Source organism: Pseudomyrmex gracilis, unplaced genomic scaffold, assembly GCF_002006095.1.
Source record: "Pseudomyrmex gracilis isolate BER0280 unplaced genomic scaffold, ASM200609v1 scaffold_166, whole genome shotgun sequence".
NCBI lineage: Eukaryota > Metazoa > Arthropoda > Insecta > Hymenoptera > Formicidae > Pseudomyrmex > Pseudomyrmex gracilis.
In genome coordinates, this window is record NW_018020750.1 from 13,941 (window position 1) to 41,513 (window position 27,573).

Consider the following 27,573-nt stretch of genomic DNA (forward strand, 5'->3'; position numbering starts at 1 on the left):
TGTTTTATGCGGAGAAAGCAATACAACGTATAAAAAGTATTTTGGTCTGTCTTGGTAAGCAATTTCGAACATTGTATGAATATGATAAATGTTTCCTTTTAGCAATTGCAATTGTTTTGTCGAAAAGTCTTCATATTATTTAGGAACTATTGATTTTATTCTGGAATTGTTACAGTTTTCGCCGCAAAGGCCGCAGCGTTTCCGAAAGGAATCGCGTTTTCTTTGGTTGGGAAAACTTCGACGCACTTCTCTTGGTGTACATTAATGACTTGTCATGTTGTAATATCAAAATTAAGTTGCAAATAGAGTGAAAGTGATTATCAATGCAATTTGGTAAAAAATATTCGTGTAAATATATATGTTATACATTTTGCGAAGAAAAAGTCAAAAGACGCGTTAATAACTTGGCACTCATTATTATTTATGTGTATTATAATATATATTTGTTATTTATATAATAACTGAAAATTATTATAACATTCATACACATAATATATACTTTTAATTAGATAATAATTTTTGAAACAAACTTTTAAAATGCTATGTGTACAAGAAAGTAAAATACTTTTAAAATGCTATGTGTACAAGAAAGTAAAATACTGTCAATTCAACATATTTATATTATTATATCACATAAAATTGCATAACGTAAAAAACATTTACAAAATTATTTGTTAACAAAATTGTTTAACAACGAGCTCACAATCAATTCCAGCTAGCTTCGTGGAATACATATTCGAATATCTATATCCTAAATATTTCCATCAATAATCAACAATAATGATAGCCTCTCTCCATCAATCGGAGCAGAGAACAAAGATTTTTTATGCTATCTCATACTTAACGTGGCCGGAAAAACGTAAAAGTCGTGCCTTTCTTAACGGTTAACCATCAACGGTTGCCCGGCGCAGCTGTTATCCTATTATCGTTTGACATAGGTACTTTTGGCATCGACGATGAATCTCCGAAGAGTCGAAAGAGGAAATAAAATATCTTTCCCGACTATACGCGAGTATTCCTTCGTGATCCGATACGATCGGCATAGAGGCTAGAGAAAACAAGAGAGAAAGAGAACGAGAGAAACTTTGGACATAACTCAGCCTCGTTATCTGACTCGCAAATAAGGCAGCGGAAAAGTTCGCGACATCAATCTGGGCTTTTGCCCGGAGATTCGAAGTTGAAACAATGCTTAAGTCACCCCTAACATATGAGCCCCATGGGAAGTGGCGAGCGGTTGCTATTGCTGCTGCTGCTGCTGCTGCAATTGCGTTGCTCTGCATGGCCGATTCGATCTCGTCCGATACTTGGTCTTGGTCCGGCAAGACCCTCCGAGGGTCATCTTGTGTACCTTCCGTCGTCCTCGGTGAGCATTAAACGCGAGACACTAAACTTTATTACCATCTCTGTAGTTTCGGGTTTCTTGTGACAGCGGCTGCTGAGGATATCTTGAATATCGGCCGAAAGTTTCAAGTCGATACATGCGTGAACAAAAGTCCGGAAAAAAACATCGCGATATATTTTTTTAGTCCGTAAGTTTCTACACACACACACACGCACACAAGTTTCTCTTCTGATTTTTTTCAATTGTATTGTATTTTGTCCCTTTTTGCTATTTATATTAGCAGTTATAACATAAGTCGCACAAACTTGATTAATTATAATCTAAAGAGCACCACAAATATATCGCCATAGTTGACGAATATATGTTTCGATATCTATCTACTTATCTATTTATCTATTTTATTTATCGTCTAGCCAGTCGAGCATGGGGAAGACGCCCTAGTTATCTCGATATATGAATGTTTCAGATATATGAATCTAATTTACAATAAATGAAAAATAAAAACAGAAGTGTTTTTTCAAACTTATATATATTTAAGTTAATTTGAACTTTTTAATATTCTTCCCGCACATTCTCTCTTTTTCTCTCTAATTCATATCGGAAAATCTATTCAAAGAGACGGAATGATAAAATACTCAATTGCGAACTGACATGTAACATACGGCGTAGAAGAAATGGTTGATTTTATACAATTTATCATCAGTGTTTGTGAAATATTATTACCTATAGACATATATTTTGAGACGCGAAACATCGTGATATGGTTTTATTAATCAAAACACATATCTAAATTCTCGTTCGCCGCTTATTTCGCTTATAATCATGTCGCCGAAGCGTTGTATATATATTTTTTAGAATAGAGCAAAGCAATTTGAATACTTACTTAAGAACACTTTTAATATTGACTGCCAAGAAAGTTTAAAAACCAAATTAAAAAGTACAAAAAATATATTATTTCTGCATATACTTCGGCAATATTTAAATAAATCACATCTATAACACTATAAAGAAATTTGAGAGTATCTAAATTATTTTACTGGAATTAATCAAACGTACAAATATGGAGCGTTGTTTAGATAAAGGATAATGTGAATAAATGAAAATAATAAAATCAAACTGTTGATATTTTAATAGTTTAAATATAGTCTCGCGTTCTGCGCACATTGCTTCGCTGTATCCTATAATTAGATAATAATCATTTATTTACACAAACCAAACTTTAAGTTCGTCAATCATCAATCATGACAAAGCAAGCCGTCTTATAATATACGAATAATATATTATAATACATTGTATCCATACGCGGTAACGATTTGTTCTGCGATCGATCGAAATTTCGATAACTCAGCGATACTTTTTAATAGTTCGAAAATTATTCGATTATACACACACGAATATTCGATTTGCCGCGTGAAAGTCACGTGCCACTGATCCGTACTGATCAGCATGGCAAGGCTGAACGAAAAACGAAAGATGAAGGATGAGAGCGACGCGACTGATTCCACGAATCGCCCTTCGCGCGCGACTCAATCGATATATCGGCGCTTACTTGGTTTGTCATTTGGCATCGTACGATGCTTGCGCATTGATACCGTTTAAATTATTCATAGGGTTCAGGACGTTATGGGCGCTCGAGCTGGCTGGCGCTGGATATCCGTTGTGGTTATGAGCCGTCTCCCCGTTTGCCTGACGTTGAGGACCACCCGCAGCTACGTTCTGCAAGATAAAAGAAGACGTGTGAAGATTGTATCAGCTAGTGTGCGCGTGGTGTCGTTTCGATCGGTCGGTTTTCTCTTTCAATTTGGTCCGATCAACGATCTCGACTTAACGAAAAATTTATGTGATCGGTAGCACACCTCCTTTATGAAGTGCGTCGTACACAAATATGTTTGCCGTAAAACAGCAACAAATGCGATCAAAGCAGTATTATTCGTATATTTCTCTATCAATCTATACAAAAATACACGTTTATTTTCCTTTTAGTCTTTTTTTTTTAAACAACATTTTGTCCAACAACTAATTTTTAAATTATGAGTTATATCAATGCGAGTGATACCGTACCACTGTAGGTGAATCACACTGACCGCCTTAGTTAACAAATTCTGGTTAGTGACTCGTGTCCTTGTCTAGATTATAACTCTAGCTGTAACATAGATTGAGAAAGAAAATTTTAATTAACCATGGTTATTGTCGCTGATCAATGTTACTGCAAATGCTCGTAATTACGGTCTGTAAAGCAAAAACAGACGCGCGGTCGACTTTCTCTCTTAATCTCGGCGCGATCGATGATTATTAGTAATTGAAAATATATATACATATATATTATTATACATGAATATATTTAAAGTTTATTTATTTATTAAAAAAACATACGCGTACACGACTAAAGTACATTTAAAGTTTTATTATCTAAAGAAAATCTTACAAGAAGATTTAGATATAAGATATCACACATCAAGCAAAAATCAAAGGTGAAGTTTAATCAATAGCATATCCTGTGCAATTCATTCATTTCATTTGGAATTAATTGCCAGAATTATTAATTATCAAAAATGTGATTTGTTAAATGAGTCATGTCACTGGTTCTGATACATGGGCTATAAGTAAAACTTGTAGACATTTACGAAAAAAAATTGATTTTAATATTTTATATAATGATTCCGTATAGCATTTAACTTATTATGAATATTCTTAAGCTCTTAAACAAAGACATATGCGAAATGAGAATGACATAAATGAATTATTATTCTTTATACTCTCAAGATTAACGAGCGATTAAACGTATATATTAGAAGACCTATGAGACAGTCAATTTGTAATTCTGAAGAATTTAATCCGGTTAGAGAACAGCTTATTTATATTCTGTGATTTAAATCGGCCAATCGTTTGGTTCAATCAGCTTCGTTAAACTCAATTTTAACAATTATTCACGACGCGGCATGTAAAACCCACACGGAGTCACACCCTTTAGATTAAGGGGTTGACAATGCTAACGAATTCACGAATTCCTCTTTCCCTCGTCTTTTCTCTAACGTGCCATCTAAGATTCCACTTCAAAAACAAAAGACTCAAGGAATAAACTTGTATCTCAATGCTCGAGTAAAATAGAAGGGAACGGCTCAACTCAACTTGATTCTCTCTTTCTCTTTTGTCCTTGTAACCGATTCTTTATCCATCTTTGTCTTCGTTTGGAAGCCATATTTACGTGCCAGTGATGCTTAGAGCATCTCGTAGGAGAAGTTGAAAATGTATTGGGCCTACGTAAGTACCATCGGAAACTTCGAACTTTGTTCCCTTTTCTTCTCTCATCCTACCGATCCACTTCGTCTTTCGAATTTCGTCGCCGTCTCATCTTTTCTCGCGAATACGCGTGCCTCTCTTTTCCTTCCTCTCTCGCTGTCTTTCTCTTCAGTTTCTCTTAGTTTCTGCAGTAAAGGTGTTAAATTATACAGGCTTAAAATTCGGCAGACCGTGGCTCAGCCTCTCGCGACGAGATCCTTTCACGCCACAATTTCAGTCCGTAAGTTGATCATACTAACTTTCGCACAGCGTCAAATTAAGCTTCCGTTTTCAGCAATTACCGCGCGTACGTCCTTGGAACGTCTTGAAATATGTAACAAATTGTCGTTAATTTAAAATGCAATCTGTTTTTTATATTTCAACAAATATAAAAATGGAAAACATGTTGCAACTTTTTTTACGTGTCATTTTATTTAAGTTTTGTTTGCTTACTAAATGCAAAGGCGGAATAAGGACGAAAATGCAGATTTTTCACGAGGCCCCGTGAAAGATGTTATCTTCAGGGGTGTCTTAATAAAGCATTTTTCTTATTCTAAAACGTGAAAAAACGCAGCCGCGGTTGCACGGAGTAATTAACTCGTAAATAATTACGATAAAAATGACAAAGAGCTGCTAGAGAAATGTTTTATCATCTGTCTCCATGGCAGGAGTAACTTTTTTCTTAAGAAGGATCCTTAAATCTCGTCGCCGTGAGAACCCTTTCTTCTATAACCACCAGAATTTCTGTCTCTCTCGCACTTTGCGTTTTCTCTCAATGTACGAATATATCGAATGGTCTCTCTCTCTCACACACACACACACACACTCTCTCTCTCTCTCTCTCTCTCTCTCTCTCTATCTCTCTCTATCTATATCTATCTTTCTCTCTGTCCTCGTTCTTCTATCTCAAAAGGTCCCTTTCGTAATTAAGAAATCTCCGTGGAAGGCTCGAGAGCGCCGTTGAACGCTACTGTGGGTTAAATTAAGTCTATGACTTATTCAAGTTTTATCTACAATTGCCAGAGAAGGAATTACCGTGCTATGGATTTACTGCCGAAGTCGTAATCAAACGGCACGCGCTTTGCGGGATCTGGTGTTCGGATACATAGATAGACTTTTATGTACGCACATACAAAATGTCTGAGATTCTCATCAAAGTCAGACACATCTTCTCGATGTATAATTGTTCGAAATTATGTTAAGCGTTAGAAGATAAGTTTAGCGATATATAGTACTATTATATCATTCTCTGAAATTATATTACAGACGTAGTGATGAGTTTTCGAGTGCGAATGATAAGCGTACAGGTTTTTCGCGTTTATACTCGCTCTTTACTTACCTACGCGCGCTATAATCTTCTCAGTTTTTCCCAACACTCGAGAAAACTTTGCTCGCGAGAATAAGACATTAATCGTGACTCGGCGCGAGGGTGGCGAAGCGGGGCCGGGTAGTTTGTAACTGACGGTAAATGCGTAGCATAGCCATCGCGAGGGCTTAGAAAGAGAATCGCGTGTCATTTGTCCGTTGATCTCCCGCAGATGGGAATCGGCCAGGTGCGCGGCTCGTTTCTCCGCGGCGCGATCTTTTCTTACGCGCAAAAATTAGCGCCACCCACTGAGCGCGCTTAGGTCGAAGGCGGGTCCCGACACGAGATGAGAATTAAGCAAGACGTCGTTAATCGCTCCGAGATCGTTCAAGAGTAGAAGTTACTGTCTAATGATTCAGCGCGGCCGTTTTCTGATTTGATTCTTTGTCGCAAGGAGAAAAGAAATTTATTAACATCATGTGTGAACTAAAAATATATTGTAAACATTAAAAGATTTTTATTGATTGGTTTGAACTAAAACTTCTCGATCAATTTGATTTAAATTAGCGCACATTTTATTTAAATTCCTTTACATTGCATGTTCAAAGATAAATTTCTTTTATTTCACGCGTTTATACGGTTTTTTTGTTGTTTATTGTATTTTTAAAAACCAAGTATGTTATGATTATATTGAAAGTTGCTCCATTTCAATGCCAAAGCAAACTTAAATTCTTGTGACGGGTCCATCACCACGCCCCTCGGTAATAATCGTTAGAAAAGTAAGCTCCGGCCACGTAGCACATAGCTCTCTCTCTCTCTCTCTCTCTCTCTCTCTCTCTCTCTCTCTCTCTCTCTCTCTCTCTCTCTCTCTCTCTCTCTCTCTCTCTCTCTCGCTCTCTCTCTCCGAGTTGTTTCCCAACTAAACTCATAATCTCGCATAAGCTCGCAAGCCGGGCTTTCCCATGCGAGCTTTCTCGGCGCGCGCGTTGTATAAGGGGCCGCGCGGAGGCTTACGTGAAATTCAGCCAAGCACGGTGCACCTAATAATGCGCTCGTTAACAAGAACGACGTGTACACGCGCGTGCGAGAGCTCGTGTATACACTGCCTTTCTCTCTCTCTCTTTTTCTCTCTCTCTCTATCTCTCTTCTTGTCACGACATCGGTGGCTTGCGCCTAACATTTGACCAAGAAGTAATCTAATCGGTTGATCGTTCGACGATCGATCAGACCAGTGAGAAACTTCGTCAGATCAAAAAATATTGTTCCCTCTTCTTTTCTGATATTTTAAAGTCATATAAGTTTTGTGCACCTATTTTAATTTTTTTCAAGTTTAATATATAAAAATAAACACAATTTTAATTAAATTACGAGCATGACGTTCATTGTGCGCAATTTTATGACATTCTCTGATGTAATTCTAAACAGATCGTATTCGCGTATAGAGTATCTACAATGAAGGATTAATGATGGACTAATGGCTTTGTTCAGTACGGGAATATGCCTGTGGCTCTGTATAGTACTGCATTTGATGATGCACGTCCATTTCGCTAAACGCTACATTTCGAGGGATTAACCGTGCGCTACATTAATTATTATTAATGGTATCATATCCTATTCTGACACATTCTATTCGGATATTCTAATGCACACGTCATATCGATATTCCTAACTGTTTCATTTATATCGAAACAACTATTTTATATCAGTCACACGAATGATCTATACAATATGTAATAAGAATTGAGAAAGTATGCACGAAACAGAATACTTTAAGTAGATTTAAATGTATGATATTAACTCATACGTTATTACGTGTAAGTACACATATTAATCCTTTGTGGCGTTAAAACTGACGACCAGTTAGTCAAAAGGGGAAGGGGTCTGTAAGACCCACGCGACATTAAGATCGAATATCTCCGCAAAAAATCAATTTTTTCAATTTTTTTGTTTTTTTAATCGAAAGTTCGAACACTTTTACGTCGATAAAAAACAAATTGAAAAAATCTCTAGTATTTTCGAAGATATAAGCGTTAAAAAAAAAATTAATTTTCTCTAGAAACGCCGATGCGCAATTTCTGAGTGAGTCTGGAAGACCACGTCTGACCACGAAGAGTTTATGATAGCTCGATTAACATTTATTTTAGTAACAGCATATATTAATACTAATATTTTTCTTAAAAGAACTATATAAACATGGGATCTCTCTAAATCTATTTCTTTTTCTTTATGAATTTGATTTGATACCTACGTTTTTGTTATGTACGCTTTTATTAATTTCGGAATAAATAAAGATTAAACATTCGGGTCCAAAGTATATAAAAGTTGACGTTAAATCAAGAGTTTAATTTTGTTAAAATTAGTTCGCGTTCAACAAACTTTCAAGAATCTAATCGCTTAGAAGCAATATAGAGGACGTTGTAATGCCTCATTCCCCGTACAAATCTCGTACTGCGCATTGATCCTCTTAAATTCCCATGTACCTTCCGTCTTGGCATTAGCATATTATCTCACCTCCGCGGCCTCCCTTTGCCCCTCCTTGCTTCAACCCCCTTCTGGCACCTCTCCCTCTGATTCGCAAAAGACTTTGCAGACATTCAAGAGTTTGTTTTAAAACTCAGATAATCGTTCCAAACTCTCCTCGCGTCTTTTTCTATCTCGTTCTCGGTCTTATTCCGTGTCTATATCTTTCCCACTACGTTTCCTCTCTCATCTCCCCTCTCCATGTCCTGCTAAGTCCCGAGGGGAAAATTAGACCGAAATAAAAGTTCTCGCCAATTTTTAAGCGCGTTACACTTGTCTCTAAGGAGGATGAGATTGCCGCGCGACTCCTCGATCGAAACTCCTCATCTGGAAATGGAGCTTCACGAGTATTTTCTTTCATTGTCACTATTTGCAGAGCAACGATATTGTTCTTTAATCTACTTTCTTATGAGAATGTAAAAGTACATTGTGTTTTTTTATTTTAAAATTACAAAATTATTAATTATGCAAATCTAAGATAAGTTAAAACAGAAAAAAACAAGAATTTCATGTTGATATTTGATTTGAAAATGTAATCGATGTCAAAGCAATTCTCATAATAGCATTCTAAAATGTATGATAAAGTTTTAATAGCTACATTACTTATAGTTGATATTTAATAACTATATAATAGTTGATATCAGAAACGATTCGTCATTTCTTTGTCAAGACGAGACTCGATTGTCGATGCTGACGGCTCTGAAGGCGATTCAGTCTCGCCGCTTCTCTTCACTCACTCATCCTCTCTCTCGATTTACCCCGGATCAGGCATACTCGAGTTATTCGTAAGCAACACTCCCCAGCATTATTCGCCAGAAGCGTGGAAGATCCTTATTCGGCTGAGAAAGATTGGGACAGCTGTCTGTTCTCAGGCAATCAGAAAAACTACCATCGTCGCCTCCCTTCCAACTTTCGCTCGCGCTACTTCGGGCCACTCCCCGACGAGCCACAGCTTAAGAAGAGAACAAGGGTGGCAGCTACCTCCGGAACGAGCACCCTCTTCGCGGTTTTTAAGAATCTTAACGCCTTCTCTCTCTCTTTTTCTCTTTCATACTTTATAGATGCTCTCAATTTCGTCTTTACGCTTTATCACATTTTTTATTTTTTACTTTTTTAAGTACTACTGATTTTGATTATGCGTATTGTTTAGTCTATTAGTTGATGTGATTCTATCAATTTAGTTTGATGCATTTGCAGTATATTTTAGTATATTTGCGATGTTATTTATAGATATATGAGAAACACAAACCTGTATGAAGTATAGTAAGTATGTAATTTCTCTTATTTAGATGAAAAATGTCAATCTTTTGGTTAGGTAAACGGAACAGTAGGCATCTTGAGTGTTCACCGCGATCAACGGTATTTACGCTCCAGGAACGAGATGTCAAGAGGGATCCATCAGGCTTAGCGTAATAGATGCGCAGACGACATTAGCATGCCACGCCGATTATTGGCATTAGTCTGCCATCCCGTTATTTCGCACACCGGTCATTTATAACCCGTAAACCCCTCCAAGCGAATCGATATTGCGTGTGAAAGCCGTTGGATCCGCGCAATATCGCAGAATATACGAACGTGCCAATTTTTCTCGGTTGTTGACGGCAGCAGAAATTTGCAATGAAAAAAAAAAAGGAAGAAAAAAAACAAACAAATTTTATTTCCCCGCGCGTTTTGGCCAATAAAAATATCCCACAGTAATTAAAGCGGCACGCGTCGCGCTTGAAGACGAGAGTTCGCGGCGAGTTGACAACTTTTAAAGACCAAGACATCACCTCGACCTTCGTCGAGGGTGATTCACACGCGCTCCGTGGGTGTCCCTGAAAAAATGTTTACACGGTATATTTTCACTCACGCGAACCGATATTTCTTTAAACATTATAACCAGCTTCCACACGCACGCACGAGAACGAAGGAGCTTGCGACGTTTACATGGCGCAGGAATAGAGTCGCAAAGGGTTACCAACCCCCTGAATTACACGCAGCTCGCCGGCGCGGCGCGATGGTTAAAGAAGGAGTGAATTTGCATATTATAAGTAGTACACGTTACCAAGCCTCGATATCATCGGGCCGGGGAACCTCGTTATTCTGTATATGCGTACAATTCGAGCGTGTGGCAGGCATCTAGTACGATCTCTAACAACGTCGCCTCTCTGCGACGACGTTTCCAAGTTTTGAACTTTCGCGACTCAACCATAACGATCGACCATTTTATAACGGTCTTTTAACGATCTTTTAATAATGGAAATAATGACAAGCGACGTTCTTAGTTACAGCGATCGCGACAGTCTGGTTTAACAACTCAATCGTTTCGAGAGAAACTTGTTTCTAAATTTTTATTTACAATCAATCTTTATCATTAAATAAATCTCAATTTTTCTAATTTTTCTATGAAAGATTTCATAATTAGTTATTTTTTCTTGTAAAGTAATTAATTGTTTGAATTATTAAGCTTAAATTATCGCGAAGTAGAATGCATGATCGTTGCTATATAGAAAGACGGCGCGGAATCCTTGCAAGACGGTGTCCGGATTAAATGGATAGGCTCTCCTAGGGTCAAGTAGGACGTGGTCCTTCGTGCGGCAGGAGCTTAAGATATTGTTTTGAAGCAAGACTGTTGCCTTAGGATAATCAAGAAGACTTAATCCCAACAAGCTTAACGCCGATGAGTTCATAATTCTGGATGTACTTTCTCGTGAAAATCGTCTCTCTTCCTCGCTTTTACAATTTGTTCTTTATCATCATTATTTTATACTCGGTCCGTTTACTTCCATTTATTCTATTTATTTTGTTCAATATAGTAAGTTGAATCATTTTTCTTCACTTTTCGAAAAAATAAATCTGATTTATCACCACATTTGTGTAATTATTTAATGTTCCTTAAGGAATTTTTATTGTGATCAGTTTAGTCTTAGTTTAATTTGTGTATAATTCTTAGATTACAATTTCTTACAGCAATTCGCTACGCAATAAGTTTTTGTCATCGTAATTTCAAAACGAAATGACAAAAAAAGCCTGTCGATCTTTCCGAGTAAAAGAATTTCTTCGCACGTCTTGTCTTCGATGGAAAGTGTCGCATGCTTTAACGGGCAAATCGTTAAGGCATGCGACGAGGCTTGCTTAACGGGCGAGCTTAATTAATAAGGACACGCGATATCCTAACTCGTAAGACGATGGTAGGATGGTAAAGCATGCTGAAGCCCTCGGGAGTCCTTTGTTGTCGAGAGGGTCAGAACGGGCGACCTGCCACTTTAACCCGCCTTAAGGGGTTGCGCCTTGAGGAGTTTGAAACCTTACGAGTCTGAAACCTGATGGCCAGGGTCCAGAGAGATTTTCCACGATGAGCTGTATTTTGCACAAAGTTCTCGCAACGCAACTCGATCGATCGACTCAAGCGGACTACATATGCGACAAGATTTGTTGATCTTAATAAAAAACAATGTTTTTTACCTGCGGTTGAAGATGAGTCACTTGTCTCTTGATGTGCGCCAAGGTCGCGCTAGGCGGAGGATGCAGAGCCATGTTGGCAAAAACAAGCCTCTCTTCGTAGTCGTATTCACACAGTATCTTATTGTCGCATAGATAAAATCTGTCGCCCACGCAAAATCTGCAAAATAAAAAATCAATGCCGTCAAATTGAAGCGCGCGCTATAATGTTTTTGTAGAAAACTTTTACTTTAATATTTAAAACTATGTGCGTACAGATAATATAGATAATATAGAGAATCAATAGTCTAAACAATAACGATCGTTAAAATCGCAGATTCGCTGCTTATAAGCGGGGCAGATGGACGGGAAGCAATTTCGCTTACGAGAGTTGTACGAAGTAGGCAGAGCGGTAAATAGCGTGCTAATTCCTTTTAAGACCACTTTCCGTTCTGCTCCGCCGAGGAAATTGCTAGAAAATAAAAACAAGCGGCGAAATATTCGCTCTCGCCTCCATCTCCTTCGGCTTCTGCCGACTTTTAAATGTAAATTTTCAGTCGATTCGTAAGCATCGCGCTCGAATTACCGCGATTGGAAATCTCCGCAATTTTCTTCTTCTTCTTCTCTCTCTTACTGTATTACTGCCTATAATTCTCTTGCTATATTCTTTTCTTATATACGTATATCGCGCGATATCTTTGAGTTTTCTTTTTGTTTATGGTAATAAGAATTAGAATATTAAGTGACGCATTGTGTATCAGAATTACAGGAGTAAATTGATACGTGTCTGTTCTTTTTTTGATGAGTAATATCAGGAACGGCGCGACGAAGTGTATTTTAAAATTCAGCGTATAAAAAGTGCCGGGATTTTGAAGTAATCCAACACGATATACATACCGCCGCTGCACGCGGATTTCGAGATGGCGGCGAGGCGCCGAACGTGCTCGGCTTGCGATATCAGAGAAATAAGGTTGCCACCGGGAAGGTTATACGCATCGACCAACTGTCGCCCCCGCGCGCGGCGGGGCCTTTAAAATCAAAGATTTCACATTTTTCGTTTTTATTGCCGGTTTAAAAGTCAATTTTTTCTCTACCGCGTTCTTTCGAGCTAGGCGGAGAAGCGTCCGCATAAAAGGGACGGTTACGCCGGAAATGCTAAAGAGCCATGAAAACGGGTTCGTCGAGGGCGGTCGGCGTTTCTACAATAGATCGGAGATCCGCGAGGGACACGAAAATCGTTTCGTCGGGATCCATGGGGCTTGAAAATTCCTGTCAGGCGCCGGGAACATCACTCTCCGCAAGTTATACGTAGCGCGGGTATATCGATCGCGATATGACGGGCGTGTTCGCGCGATTTGTCTTGCGGAAGAGCTCGCAAAACTTCAAATTCTTTGAACATGTCAAATCCCTCAGATATTACTAATATGTACAACATAGATCCGAGAAGAATCGATCTTTGTTTTCTCATTTTTCTCGAGTTCGTTTTATCACGCAGTTTTAATTTTTTTATTTAATTTTGCATTTTTATAATTTATCTGTAATTCTGCATTGTTTTTTTTGCTCTTTGTAACATTTAATAGCACAAATAAAATATGTATAATAAAATTATATATATATATATATATATATATATATATATATATGAATTGTATGTTTAACATTTCCTGTATCTGTAACATTATCTATATCTTAAGAGAAAATGTTCAAATACTCTTAATTAAATGATATATTGACAAATATCAAGAAACAAAATATACTACTCGATTTACCGATAAAAGAGGCAGCTATTGTTTTTGAAGAAATTGCCGATCAGCGGTGAAAATTCTGCGATAATATAAATGCCGAAATGAAACACGCACCGTCGTCTCACCGTTTCGTACTTCGCCGGTGAATAATAAAAGCATTTTTTGGCAACAGTAGACGAGCTTGTACATTGGCTACATACGGCTATTGCGTATTCAACGAATGTGCTGTCCCGCGCTGGAATCCTGTTTGGATTTTATGTCGGGATTTCTTTGCCGAGTGGTTTATACCGGCGCTTATGTAAATGCGCAGACGTGATTTTTTTCAGCACCTACTCTCGAGCCACCTGAACGAGCGCGCGTCGCATTCGTAGCATTCGAAACGAGCCGAGTCGTCGTCTTCTTCTTCCGAAAAGATCATGAAATCGCAATGAGATTCTACGAATTACGAGATCGTATCCTGCGGAATCTGCATTTTTGTTTACAGCGGACTCAGCGATGTGTTTTCAATATGTCGATAAGTAGCTCGGGGTGAGAAATCAGAATGCTAAGTTATATAAAATTGAGTATCTGATATATCTTCTTATATTTTTTTCTATACATTATTATTTAAAAAAGACGTTTACCTTTATACGTTTATATACACCCACACAGAGAAAAAACTCCATTAGATGTCTATTAGACGTCAATAGCTCCATGAGATATCTAATAGATGTCTAACGGAGATTTTGTTCTATGCGGAAATGACCTATATACAAGATGTCCACAAAGTCTGGAAACACCCTTATATTTTGAAAACGGTTGGAAATTATGAAAAATCGCGAAATATGTGTTTAATCGTTTCGAGGGGCTACTCTTTTAAGGGGATTGCGGATGTTGCCCCCGAGGGGACTCTCTAGGAGGCCCTCCAGAAGACTCCTCTCAAAATTTTTAAATCTCCTATTGTAGTACATCATTTGAAAGGACATAAGAAAAGAAACGTTTTGGTTCAAATCAGAAGTTGATACATTGAGCCGTTTAGGAGTTTTTCAAAGTCAAAAGTCCGAAAAAAAGTCAAGTCTCAAAAAATCGTAAAAATCTTACTAAAAGCAAACTTTATTAGGACTGAGAGATAACTTACCTATTAAAGTAGCTGTTCAAAAAATGAGCACCGTTCACTTCTTAACAATAAAATAATTGATCACGAAACTGTAATTCTTATTCCAATTCAGTTTCCATTGCGATAGTAGTTATTCCGTTACAATTTCACATTGGTAATAAGATATTCAATAGATCATGTATTCTGCGATGCTTAATCATGCGTAATCCATGTGATTCGAAGCGCGCTTGAAGTCGCGTAGAATCCACAATAGTTACAATAAGATTAGTATTAAGCGATTATAGTAATAAGCGATACGACTTAGTTTTCGGCTGCGTTCATTATGGATTGTGATCGATTCGCACGTTCTGCTGAAGATAAAATAGAAATTATTTTTCTTTACAAAGAGTGTGGTCGCAATTACCGTGCAACAATGCGACGCTTTAATGAAATTAATCCAGAACGTCCAAAAAATTGCGCTTACGTTTACAAGCTTGTAACAAAATTTCGAGAAACACAAACTGTTAAAAGACCGGTCACGCTCTGGAAGGCCAAAAATAGACAATGTCACAGAATTGGAAATAATAGGCCGTCGTGGCCCAATTGAATGGCCAGAGCGCGCTCACCTGATCTGGCTCCCAACGATTTTTTTTCTATGGAACTATTTCAAGTCGATAGTGTACAAAACTGCCCCTAATGACGTTGAAGATCTTAAGAAAAGAATTACGGCAGCTTGTGTAGAGACATATCCAATAAAACATTTCAGAATGTAAGACAGGAATTTTATGATCGATTATTTTATTGTCAAGAAGTGAACGGTGCTCATTTTGAACAGCTACTTTAATAGGTAAGTTGTCTCTCAGTCCTAATAAAGTTCGCTTTTAGTAAGATTTTTACGATTTTTTGAGACTTGACTTTTTTCGAACTTTGACTTTGAAAAACTCCTAAACGGCTCAATGTATCAACTTCTGATTTGAACCAAAAGATTTCTTTTCTTATGTCCTTTCAAATGACATACTAGAATAGAGAGAGTTTCATTTAAAAATTTTGAGAGGGATCTTCTGAAGGATTCCTGGAGGGTCCCCTCGGGGTGTGGCAACATCCGCAACCCCTTTAAAAGAGTAGCCCCTCGAAACGATTAAACACGTATTTCGCGATTTTTCATAAGTTCGAACCGTTTCCAAAATATAAGGATGTTTCCAGACTTTGTGAACACCCTGTATAATTAAAAAATAATCTCAGGTGGTTGAGAGATTTTTTTAGATTCTCTCTCTCTCTTTCTCTCACTATAACTAGAAACAAATGTTCTCAACATAACTTTCCCGATTGTTGTGTAACTTTGATTCTATTTCTACCACCATTCAGACAGTTTAATTATTATTTATTGTTAGAGTGTTCAAAAAGATAAATGCAAACGATTACAAATACATACATTGCCTTGCATTGGAGACTCGAAATAACTAGCGATAAATCTATATTTGGTCCCTGACTGGCGACGACATAATTGAGCTTAAAATATCTTTTTGATCGACATATGAATATACGACATCTTGGTCGATAACCGCACGTGCGCGTAAGTATTGGGAAAATTGTAATATGCATATAAATATGCTTCTTTATTACTTAATGAAATCAGAATACTGTCGAGAAATCGAGATGCATCAGTGATTATAAGCAAAAAAATTTAATGTCCGCTATCGTTCACCCTCATTGATTCAACGAACGAATTAATTAGTCAATTACGATGAATGATTTTACAAAAGAAGCTTAATGCTTTTCTACAATATAAAGAAAAATTTAGGATCTTTTTAAAATTCTAAAAATTTTAAAAAGATCCTAAATTTTTTATCGTGCTCAGATTTAATGATAATAATATGATTCACGATAAATAATTGAAAAATGCGAATGTAGAGTGCGGCGAATAAATTATAAGGCATGTGTGTGTGTAGCGAATTAGAGGAAAAATAGAAAGATAAGTTAGATTTAAGTTAGTATTTAAGATAGATGTAAGTTAGCTTATAAAGTATTGAAGATGTTAATTGTTTTCTTTTGTGATTTGTATGTATACAATGCAACCCTGCCGGTAGACAATAAATGTTTTATCTTTCTATCTATAATTCACGATAAATTCACGATAAATTCACATTATGTGAACGATCTATTTATATAAAAATGTTTTATGTACTTATTTTATGTTACAAGTGTCTTATTTCACGAAAAAATAAAAACAATAGGGAATAAAGAGAGACAAACAAAAGAGTGAAAAGAAAGAGAGCGAGATTAAACCTGTGCGCGCGATTGGAACATCCAGTATGAACCACCATAAAAAGCAATGCGCCCTCATAACGGGGCACGATAAGTACCGTGCACGGAGTAAAATCGATCCCGGGGGCAGCTTCGAATCATGCACCATAAAAAAGAACATTACAGGGCGTAGGTGCGACAGGAGGAGAAGTCTCGACGAAGCGACAGAGGAAGTATGGTTCTTTATAATGGTGTCGTGATTTCGCGTCTAGATAGACGCGTTGTATTTGCCGATAAACGCTGTTTATCGCAAACGCTAAACGTTGAGTCCATTAGTATCACCAACCGTTCTCAGTTTCGTAAACGTATTGCTCTCCCGTTCCTCTAAGACCTCCATTGAAAATCGAATAAACGACTTCGAGAAGAACTCCATTCAAAACAAATCTAATTGGATACAAGAAAACTAGCATGACACTGACAATTATATTTAAATGACGAAAGATATAAATGACACAGTCAATCGATATACTATATTTAACAAAGTGAATGATGTCGTCTACGGTGACGTTTATTGATTCTATTATTATATTGTATTAAAAGGACGATAGTTGTCACGTTGAAATTTGCAAAATAGCTTATTTTTAAAAGCCAGTCCAACAAGTCATACAATACATTCCGGAAATCAAAGAACAAATTAGTAACGTCGAAGAGGCCAAACTGTTAAACGTTTCTCTGCGACGCGTTTTCCGTCGCTGCTAAGTCGAGAGAAAGCCTCCGAGATTCGTCGGCAAACAGTGAGAGCTCCGCAACGTGGGAAACCCCAAACGGCAACACTTCGGCGGTAGTCAAGATCGGAGGGAGAGGTTTGTTTGAAGCCGAAGAGGGTCGTGCAGAATGAATTTCGTACTCGATTGTGAAGTCTTCTCTGAGAACAACGAAAGAGAGAGCGAGAGAGAGAGAGAGAACTCTAGATCGAGGTAGATAGGTGTATATAGGTGTGTGTCTGTATATAGACAAGAGGGAGAGAAAGCCAAGAAAACGTCTATACTGCCGGTAGTTGGTGGTGCTCGTACTCAATTTGCATCAAACTATGAAGAGACAAGCACCACCACCACTACCATCATCACCCGCTCACCCCTGCCTGTTTCAGAGGCCTCCACTCTAACACCTGATGGAGCCGCGTCTCCGTCCTCTCGCGCGACGCTCCGCAGCCGAGACTAACGCGTTTAGCAGAGACTCGAACCCCTAATCAGATCTCCCGACAGCAACGGGCTTTCTAAGGTGCCGCTAAGTGTGAAGTTAATGGAGTCAAGACGTCGCGTCCCGAGACGCAAAACTCGAACCGCGACTGACTATCTAATATAGCGGAATCGAGGATATTCTTTATTTATCTCCATGTCGAAGATCGGTAAGCTAAGAATAATGTTGGCATAAAAATATTTCAAAGATTTCACAGCTAATCGCAAGTAAAAAATTATCTACATAAGTATTATATATATATATATTTATAAATTTATATTTGTTTACTTAAAAAGTACATCTACGTGTACTTTTAAATTAATAATTTATATTATATGTATATACATACATATATTTTTTTATTTTTTGAAGTTGTATAGATTTGAACGCAAAAATCTATTAATTAAATTATTATTTTTTTCAAGTAAAAGAATAGATCGAAGAATAGATTGAAGTTCGATTGACATTTTACAATGTTGCATTACTGAATAGTTACTTATATCTTCCGATCCGTCGCGCGTTGCGCACTTTGTTGCTTGATAATGGCTGCTTACCTAGCGCGTTCTCCTGTTAATTAATTCAGACTGTCAGGGTATCGGGGAACCGTGGCGCGCTAATTCGATCAGTAGTGAATTCGCTCGCTTCGGTGGCGAGGGCTCTCGCCGTCAGGCTTCCGGGGAAGTACGAGGAGGAGAGCCTTCGCTTCCACGACGGATTTGCTCCACAGACAGTTGACGTCGCTATCTAAATGTCACTCCAGAGGCGTGTCGGAATGCCACTCGATAACACACAACGCGGGGCGCGCCGTCTCGAATCACGTCTCATTGTCCGACGTGAGATCCGCGATCGCATGCACGAACGATGGACGGATGTCGCTATCGCGAGCGAAGCGACGTTTATACAAGACGCGCCGCGCCGCCCGGCGAGAACACTTTGCGTGTTCATCTTCAACAACAGCAAAATTACGATAACTTGCGTCCCAACGCTACGTATACACACAATGTAAAGAAATTTAACAAAGTTAAAAATTGAATACAGGAACATCAAAATTGATATTATTCTTATTTCAATTGTTATTGAACCATAAAAAAACATTCGCAAGAGAAAGACCACTACCACATCACTGCTATGTTCCGCCGTCAAATAAATGATTATTGACAATATAAATTAAAAAAAAATTTGTATAAAAGATATTATTGGTTATCAAAATCTTTCTAATATTCTTATTTTTTAATAGATTATGTTACAAGATATAATTACTTTTTATACAATTAATTAATGATACAATAAATTAATTATTCACTACTTATAACTACATTAATTGCCAACTTGATAGTAATTATTTTTCAGTACTTATTAATTTATTGATTATTATACTAATTTATTAATTACATATTGCTTAATTTTGCATTATATCAAGTTATAAACCTATATGTTATATTTTTGGTTTCTAAATTAAAATATGTTTTACAACATCAGGAAAAAGTACTAACAAACTTTTTTAAATAAAAATTTCACGATTAATAATTATTATTTCAATTGCTATACAATTATGCAAATTTAATCATAAATATAAATTAATTATACAAAAACAATTGTGAAGTGAGATATCCTACATGGTACTCGCGAATATGTTTCACGCAATGCAGTAAATAGTATTTCTGCAAAAAAAAAACGATTGTTTCGTATATGATCTTTATTTTTTTATTTTTGCGTTATAATCGCAGTTTAGTTTAGCGCAAAAGTGGGCGCGGAAACACGCAGAAATTGTCACCATTAACTATTCCGGTTGAGCGTTCAACTGTAAAGCACTCGCACACGCGCGCGCACGGAAGAAACATTCGTCTTTCTATTAATTTCTGTATGGTGCGAAATTATGCGCGTCGGCCAACCCTAAGCCATATTAATATCGTAGATTACGAAGGAAATTAAGACAGCGATGGGTCGCAGATACCGTGAGACTCGGCGTTGTTCCTTTGTTACTTACGGCGAAAGGGTTGCGCCGAGAAGAGTTAAATCGTGCCGCTTTGTAAGCTTGCACGCTTGAGAATGACGATCAACTCATCCCACAAGTATTGCTTGGCAAAAACACAGCAGGACTTTAATAATAGCATTGTCGCAAATCTCGAATATTAAGAGAGAAATATTAGCGAGGGATGTCTGCTTACTTTTATTACTTAAATCTATAAAATTATCTTTTTTATATAATTGTTAAGAATATATCTTCGAATTGTACAATATTATATACATATATATATATATATATATATATATATATATAGAATCTTTTCAGGAATGGATTTAATTATCTGAATAATTAAATTATTTAGAGAAACATTAACAGTCTAATTAATAAAACGTAAAAAAAACTTGTACAATTAATACTCGTCGCGATATTCACAATCAGTCCGTTTCGGAGCACGTAATCTTTTCGGTCGTCTAACTCTTCTCGGAGAGTGCGGATCTTCTCCTCTCTTCTCAGCCTTATACTTTTAACATTGATTATGTTTTCACTGTTTTGAATTTGTCGGTTGACTCGTCAACCGACAATCGACAAACATCAAGAAGGTGACGAAGGTAAAATATTTGTCATTACGACGGTCGCACAAACTGTTATGAAAATTCTCAGCTGTTAAATTCAAAAATATGCTTCATCAAAATGTACAAGATAATTTCGGCTCCTACATATATATATGTACACACACACACACGTACATATTGTAATAAAAGCGTATCATGTTCTTAAAAAAATAAATAAAAAAAACTTGTTTAATAGTGTTTTTAGTAATTATGTATTTTTTGAATCATTACGTCATATGTCTCTTCACATTATTGATTATTCTTTTAAAGAGAGAGAGAGAGAACCATACATAAAAATAAAAAAAGAGAAGATTTTTAGATTTTTATTGTTACTGTACTTAATGATCACAATGCAAGTTGTGACGTTTGCTATCTTAACGCGTATATTATCACATGTTGTGCCTCATCCTAAAGATTCTACATTTGTTGAACAATACTATATAGTGCGCATTGATAGGATAAAACGGCGGTAAGAACATCGAGCGATTAAGCAATGGCCGGATCTGTCTCGAAGCTTTTTGCCAGAGAATCGATTACCGTCGCTCCCTGCGTAACGACAGAAAAACTTTCAAGACGCGGCGGAATCACATCAAAGATTATTTCCGCCAATAAAACAGAAAGTCGGGGAAACACTTCGCGACTTGCTCTACGTGGCATAACAAGACGAAAGGGGCGATGGTAAAAGTCAGGAGGCGCAAGATTGGGCGGCTAAGTAGTATCTAAGGGGTGGCTCATAGCGAGAAGAAGACCGACAAGCCTGGCAATAAATCTACGGTCGCCCGAAGCGAGTACTTATCGGTTTGCCGAGATCGCCGGCAACGTCACAGATCGCGAGAAAGCCCCGGCAGATCTCGTCTTCTTCAAATTGACATCACAGTTCAGAACAAGATCGAGATCTGACATAACGAGCAGCAACGACAACGTTCTGTTGAATATCTATGTGGGGAGTATCAGTGCGAAATTGAACGGGGGAGAGAAATGTAATTTCGGATAAGTGTTGCTCTTCTTCGAACAAACATTCTTCGAATATTGGCGTTAAGAATGTTACACTAACTGCACATACATAGGTACAAATAAAACTCATTGCAGTTTCTTTGATTCAAAAGTCAACCTATATTTGACATAACATTTTCCTTTATTCTAACAATTTAAAACATATGTAGATATATATATATAAGTACTTGAATCTGGAAAAATATATTTGGATACGTACAATAAAATGAAAATTCTACGATAAGATTGATATTAAAATTTTACGATAGAATTAAAATTCATGTTTTTTGACTTTATTTTTTTGTCATACATTTTTACTGTCCGTTAGTGGAAAGAAAAGCCAATTGTTTTAATGTAATTTCTTCAAATGATAAATTATGATTTTTAAACGTTGTTTTTATATTAATAGAAATGGTTGAAAAATTTTATCGAGACCATAAAACAAATTATTCACTTTTATCATTCGTTAATTATAATTGTAATTGTGATTTTGTAATTTTTATATGTAATCTTTATACGTATAGTAATTACGATAAATAATCAAATTTAGAAATTAGAGAACATACTTGATTTTTATAAATAAATGTTGTAATTGCCCGACGGCAGCAATTAAAGTAAAGCATATAATGATTGGCACTCTAAAGTTTTGTTCAATTTTTCTTCTTTAAGAATACCAACTAAAGAACTGTAAAATAATGTTGCCATAAAACATCCAAATTAATCTTATTACGATATGAAGTGAAAAGGAACTAGATAGATAAAAATGTTACAACTAAAAAAAACTCAACAAGTGCTAATTATTAGAAAGGTGCTAAACTATACAGTTTGGATTATACTATATAAGTAGTACATAAGTTTTCCTAGCGTTACGTGTAGCTTTTGGAGTAACACAGCCGCGAACTTCAGCCTTAGCGCGTAGTCGAGTCAGATGAAGTTACCAACACGCGTTCGTATAGTCCTGACCGGCGGGCATTGTCAAGGTTTTGCGTATGGCAAGTTTACCGACCTCGTGATTTCACTTCAGGCGAATTTGCCCGGATTATCGTCGAGATGCACTCGAGAGAGAACTTGATCCGTGGTCTGTAGAAAGACTCGTTAATATCGATCTTGTTATATTATTCCCGGCTTGTGGCATATCGTCAGACCAAGTTTCGATCTGATATCATAATTTTTATCATATTTGTTTTAGATAATTTTTACTCAACAGTAATTAAAAGTAAAAAGATTCTCGATTATTTTTCAGGTTTTTGTGTGGTATTGAAACAATGTTGAAATTTTATAAGAAAAACTGTAAAATTTATAAAAGCTTATGTTTAATAATACTTTTATTAAACTTGTTTCTCACTGAAATCTAATTAAGTTCTTCAAATAATATACATTCTAAAACACATTTGTTTTTACATTAAATAAGAAAAAAAAACGATGTCGCACTCTCCGAGAAGAAATGTACGTAACAATACTTTAAATTCGCAGCCTGTTTGTAAAATGTGTCGTTAATCAATTTTATCCTATGTGAGTACACGCGCTGATTATCGCCACAATAAACGTTTTTGTTTCATTTCGAATCAGGTTTAACGTCCGCGTTGGATGATGGCCGAACGTGCCACGAATTTTGTAATAATTTGGTATGGTGTGTTGTCAACGATCTTGGTTCCACATCAAACGCAAGGGAACACTGAGCGAAATGTATACAGCGAAGTGTACGGGACGTTTAAAAAGCGTTGATTCAATTTTACGCTCAAAAGCGAGCCTCGCTGCCCTCGATCCATAGCCGAGCGCTGTGGATGACAGGGATACCGGCGGTGGTGTTGACGTTCTGTAATTCGACTGGAAAATATCAGAACCGGTTACGTAAACCCGCGAGAAATATTCAATCGTCTCAATCTTGACTGTTTAAAAATTGTTTTTTTCTGTGTACATACTGCATAATGTTTTCCTAATACTTACAATACAACCGCACACAAAATATTCAAAAAATATACTACTGTAGATAATATGTGCAATATTACTATATCAGATAGCATATTGCGAATTAGAAACCAAGAAACTGAATATATGGCAGGCTTAATCAACAAATTGGTCCCTCAAGGGTTCTCAGTCTTCCGGCGCGCGACCGTGAACACGCATAATTCAAAGTTGCACAGACCGCAGTCTAATTATCCAATCTTGTCGGGAAGTTGGTTGCAGAATCTCGTTGAAAACTTTGAATTCCGTTGGCGCTCGCGGGAAACCCGGAAAAAAGAAGCGCTTTCTTAGATCGAGATATATATATATATATATATATATTGATATATTGTTAATTTTACTTGATTGATTCGGAGGCAAATGTTGACGGATTATTTTGTCACACAAGTTGTCGGCGAAGTTTTACCTCGTTCGAAATTTCAACCTAAACAAGCTGATAGTCTCCTTATCCTTTAGCCTCTACCTCCGGCTGACAGTCTTATCTTCCATAGGGCAGCTTGTTTGACTTCCGGCGATGTCTCCTCCTGACCGGACGCACTTGATAACTGAATACGTCGGGGTCGATCTAGGAGAAGAGCGCAAGAGAGACAGCGAACAAAGTGCGATAGAGTAAGCAAGCAAGAAGACGAAAGGCAGTCTTGCTACCAGGCTTAGTCGGCCTAATCCTTTCTATGGGATGGCTTTGCATTAAGTAAAGTCCACTAACTTAGCCGAGGATCCGCTCTACTCTAAAACATCTCGTCACTTTTACTTCTTATTCATGTTCTTTCGATAATATTTTGTCATTAACATTTTAATACATATCTAGTGTCACAATATTCTTGTAACTAAGTATTTTATATGTTCCGAGCGTTTCTAAATTTTGCTAGACTACGCGTGTGACAATAATCCAAAGTTTTAGACGGATGATTTTCTTTACGACCTTACGTTCGCGGCCGAGTCTATCGGATATCAAGAATAAGAAAAAGAAGGAGGTTAATCCTCAGGAGCAAAGTAACAGCCATATTTCTCAATAAACAATAAATCAGCGGGATCGCCTAGCAAGGTATAACGCCCCCTCTTATGGATCTACCTTCTCCTTTATTTCCGTCGCCGTTTCTTCGAAATCAACCCTCTCTTGCTCTATCCTGCACTTTCTTATTCCCTCTTGTTCGTTTATCTTCCTCTCTCTCTCTCTCTCTTCTCGCTTCTCTTTCTGCTGTTCGGCGAGTCTCCAAGCCCCATTAATCTATGGTTATCTACGGCCCGCGCTGGATAAGTGCGTCGGAATGAGCCATTTCACCCTTGGGAGTTCGAATCCACCCTCCACTCTCGTAAGAGAAGGCCATCGGAAGACTGGCCCTTGGGCATCCTCTTTTACCCCTCGCGATGAGCTGTGCAAAATTCGCTTCTTAACGAGACTTCTTAACGACGATGCGAGCTTATGCCGAGCTAAATTGTAAGAATCGAAAACTTGGTCCTTTACGAAATGGCGTGAATTCTCCAGACACGATTTCAAAACTATCAGAAAAGTCGATCGACATGAAAGCACAAGTTGCGAAATTGCCATTACACAATAGGGATCCTAATAAAAATTCAAAAGAAGAGACTTGTAGACACAAAGACATAAAATATGAAAAGACATGATACTTCAAAATTTTCTCTCTTCTCTCGTGTAGACGCAAATTTTGAAATTCTCAAGTCGTATTAAAGACAATATAAAAACAAGTACGCAAAACACGTCGAGCCACCGCGATAAAACTGCGACGAACGCGTAAGATGGTAAAGGCAAACGATCTGGCGTTCCCTCGGCTCTCAGACAACATCCGGTCGTAGTCCGCCGTCACTTCGTTCTCCTGCACGGTGAATAATGCTCGTAGGTTATCTTTTCACCTTCGAGTCTCGTAAGTAAGGCGGAAAGCCCTCCCTTGTCTCCGCCGCGTTCGGCCCGACCTAACGAACTAAAGAACAACTTTACTTTACATGCGTCCCGGCGGCCCGCCTATCCCCTGTCGACGACGATGGGCGCGCTCTTATCGCCGGAAAAGTTAAGTGGAAGAAAATGCGTTGACTGAGAACACCGGGAGAAGAACAGGAGCGCGACTTGGGATGGCGAGCAAAGTTGAAATTAATGTACTGGACGGGTGCTAGAATCTGTGAAGCTTTGCTACGTTCACGCGCGCTGAAAGATGTACATACATTGTACATACTTGAGCGAGCAGAGACTACTTATACTAGCTCCTCAAAAGTTTTTCGGCCGTTCCGATACAGCAAAATCGATTATCGAGATACATGCGTTAGTTCGTTGCGATACGATCTCGAGCAATGCGATTAAAACAAAAGCTTATTACAAAGCTGTTGTTTACGGCTACTCGTTAGTAGTAGTTTCTCTCTCTCTCTCTCTCTCTCTCTCTCTCTCTCTCTCTCTCTCTCTCTCTCTCTCTCTCTCTCTCAGTAAGAGAAAGAGAGAATAAGATTAATAACGTTTGATTTTCTCACGCAAGTGCCAACGAACATAATTGAGGAAGATTTATATCTCCCTACAATCTCTCGCCGCATCGCGGCAACTATGCGCGGCCTAGCAAAGTGCCGTTGGACGTGACAAGTGATATTATAACGTGGCGCGTTTAACTCCCGTTCATGCCGGTAGATACAGGGTGTCTACGGCAGACTTTGCGTAACTCAGAAACCAAATGCGTCAGAGGGGCGGCTTTACTTCGGCTATGATCTGCCAGAGGCAGACTCGCGAACATCACTGCTACGAGAGAATCGTGTTCGGTTATGAAAGATTCTTTTATAAGTACGACATTGTGAAACAATGATTAAATGTAGTAAATTCAAGAGCGCGCGCTTATATAATTTTCTTTAAATTTAACTAACGCATATATTGAATTTGCCACGTTCAGTGTGTTCAGCTAGTTCGATTTTTATATGCATATAACTTCTAACTATATCACCGATAAACATAGGAACAAAGTCTATATAGGAAATAACCTAAAACTGATCTAAGAGTGTGAGAAAAGCAACGTAGCATCACGTTTAATCGTGGCGAAAATAAATTCTTTCTATTGTCGATAAACATCGGCGCATTGTTTCGATGCAGCGTGGATCGTGACGAAGCACTGGGTGGGCAGATTATAAATCGCGAAGGCTGAGTGGGAGGAGGTCGGCTGCCGTTCGATAAATTGGGATTTTATTATCGCTAATAACCATCCAAAATTATTATGCGTTGATATTTATGCCGAGGCTAACCGCCCCCTCGCACCGCTACGTCCCTCACGTGCTCATACAATGACAATTACGCGCGCGCACACGTACACACACACGGGCAAGTGCAAACCGCACCCTACCGCGGGAGGTGGGTGGCGCGATTTTGGTGATCGCATTTTGGCTATTATTTACGCGTCGCGTGCATACGGTTTTCGCCTCTACGGGGCTTACGAATGTTTATCGGCAAAAATTAACGGGCAATTTGTTCGGGCGCATTGTCGACGGTAATTATTATTTTATCGACGGTCACGCGCGCGCGACCGATCTCTTCTCTTTACCCTCCCTCTCTCCCCCTTATTATTTATTAGCTCGTGTTCCGTTCCGTGAACGCACTGAACGCTATTATCGAAAGAGCTCCGCTGGCGTTATGCAGTTTTGTACATTAAAACCAACCGCGATATCGCCGCGATGCGTTTAATTTCGCGATATGTATTATAATGTGGCAGATATGTGTGCGGAATAAGAAATTGAATTACATTAACGATACAGAGAATGTCAAAAATTAATTATTACAGAAATTTGTGTTGTTTATTTATTTCTTTACACACAAAAAAAACGTTTCTTCTCAGAACAATAGAGAGAGAGAGAGAGAGAGAGAGAGAGAGAGAGAGAG

At 37.8% G+C, this 27,573-nt stretch overlaps 1 protein-coding gene across 2 annotated transcripts in view; it reads right to left on the minus strand.

Annotated features, from left to right (window-relative positions):
- Positions 1-555: 555 nt before the first annotated feature.
- LOC109857609 (LIM domain only protein 3-like) overlaps positions 556-27,573 on the minus strand; it is an 85,695-nt gene continuing 58,677 nt past the window's right edge. Inside the window, exons 5-6 of one of the 2 annotated variants that reach the window (XM_020434094.1) lie at positions 11,895-12,051; positions 556-3,058 (exon numbers count right to left, since the gene is read on the minus strand). In XM_020434094.1, coding sequence (XP_020289683.1) covers positions 2,900-3,058; positions 11,895-12,051 — 316 coding nt within the window. In that variant the 3' untranslated portion in view covers positions 556-2,899. Of the gene's footprint in view, positions 3,059-4,566; positions 4,946-11,894; positions 12,052-27,573 lie in introns of those variants that run through there. The other variant, XM_020434095.1, reaches the window with a different exon arrangement.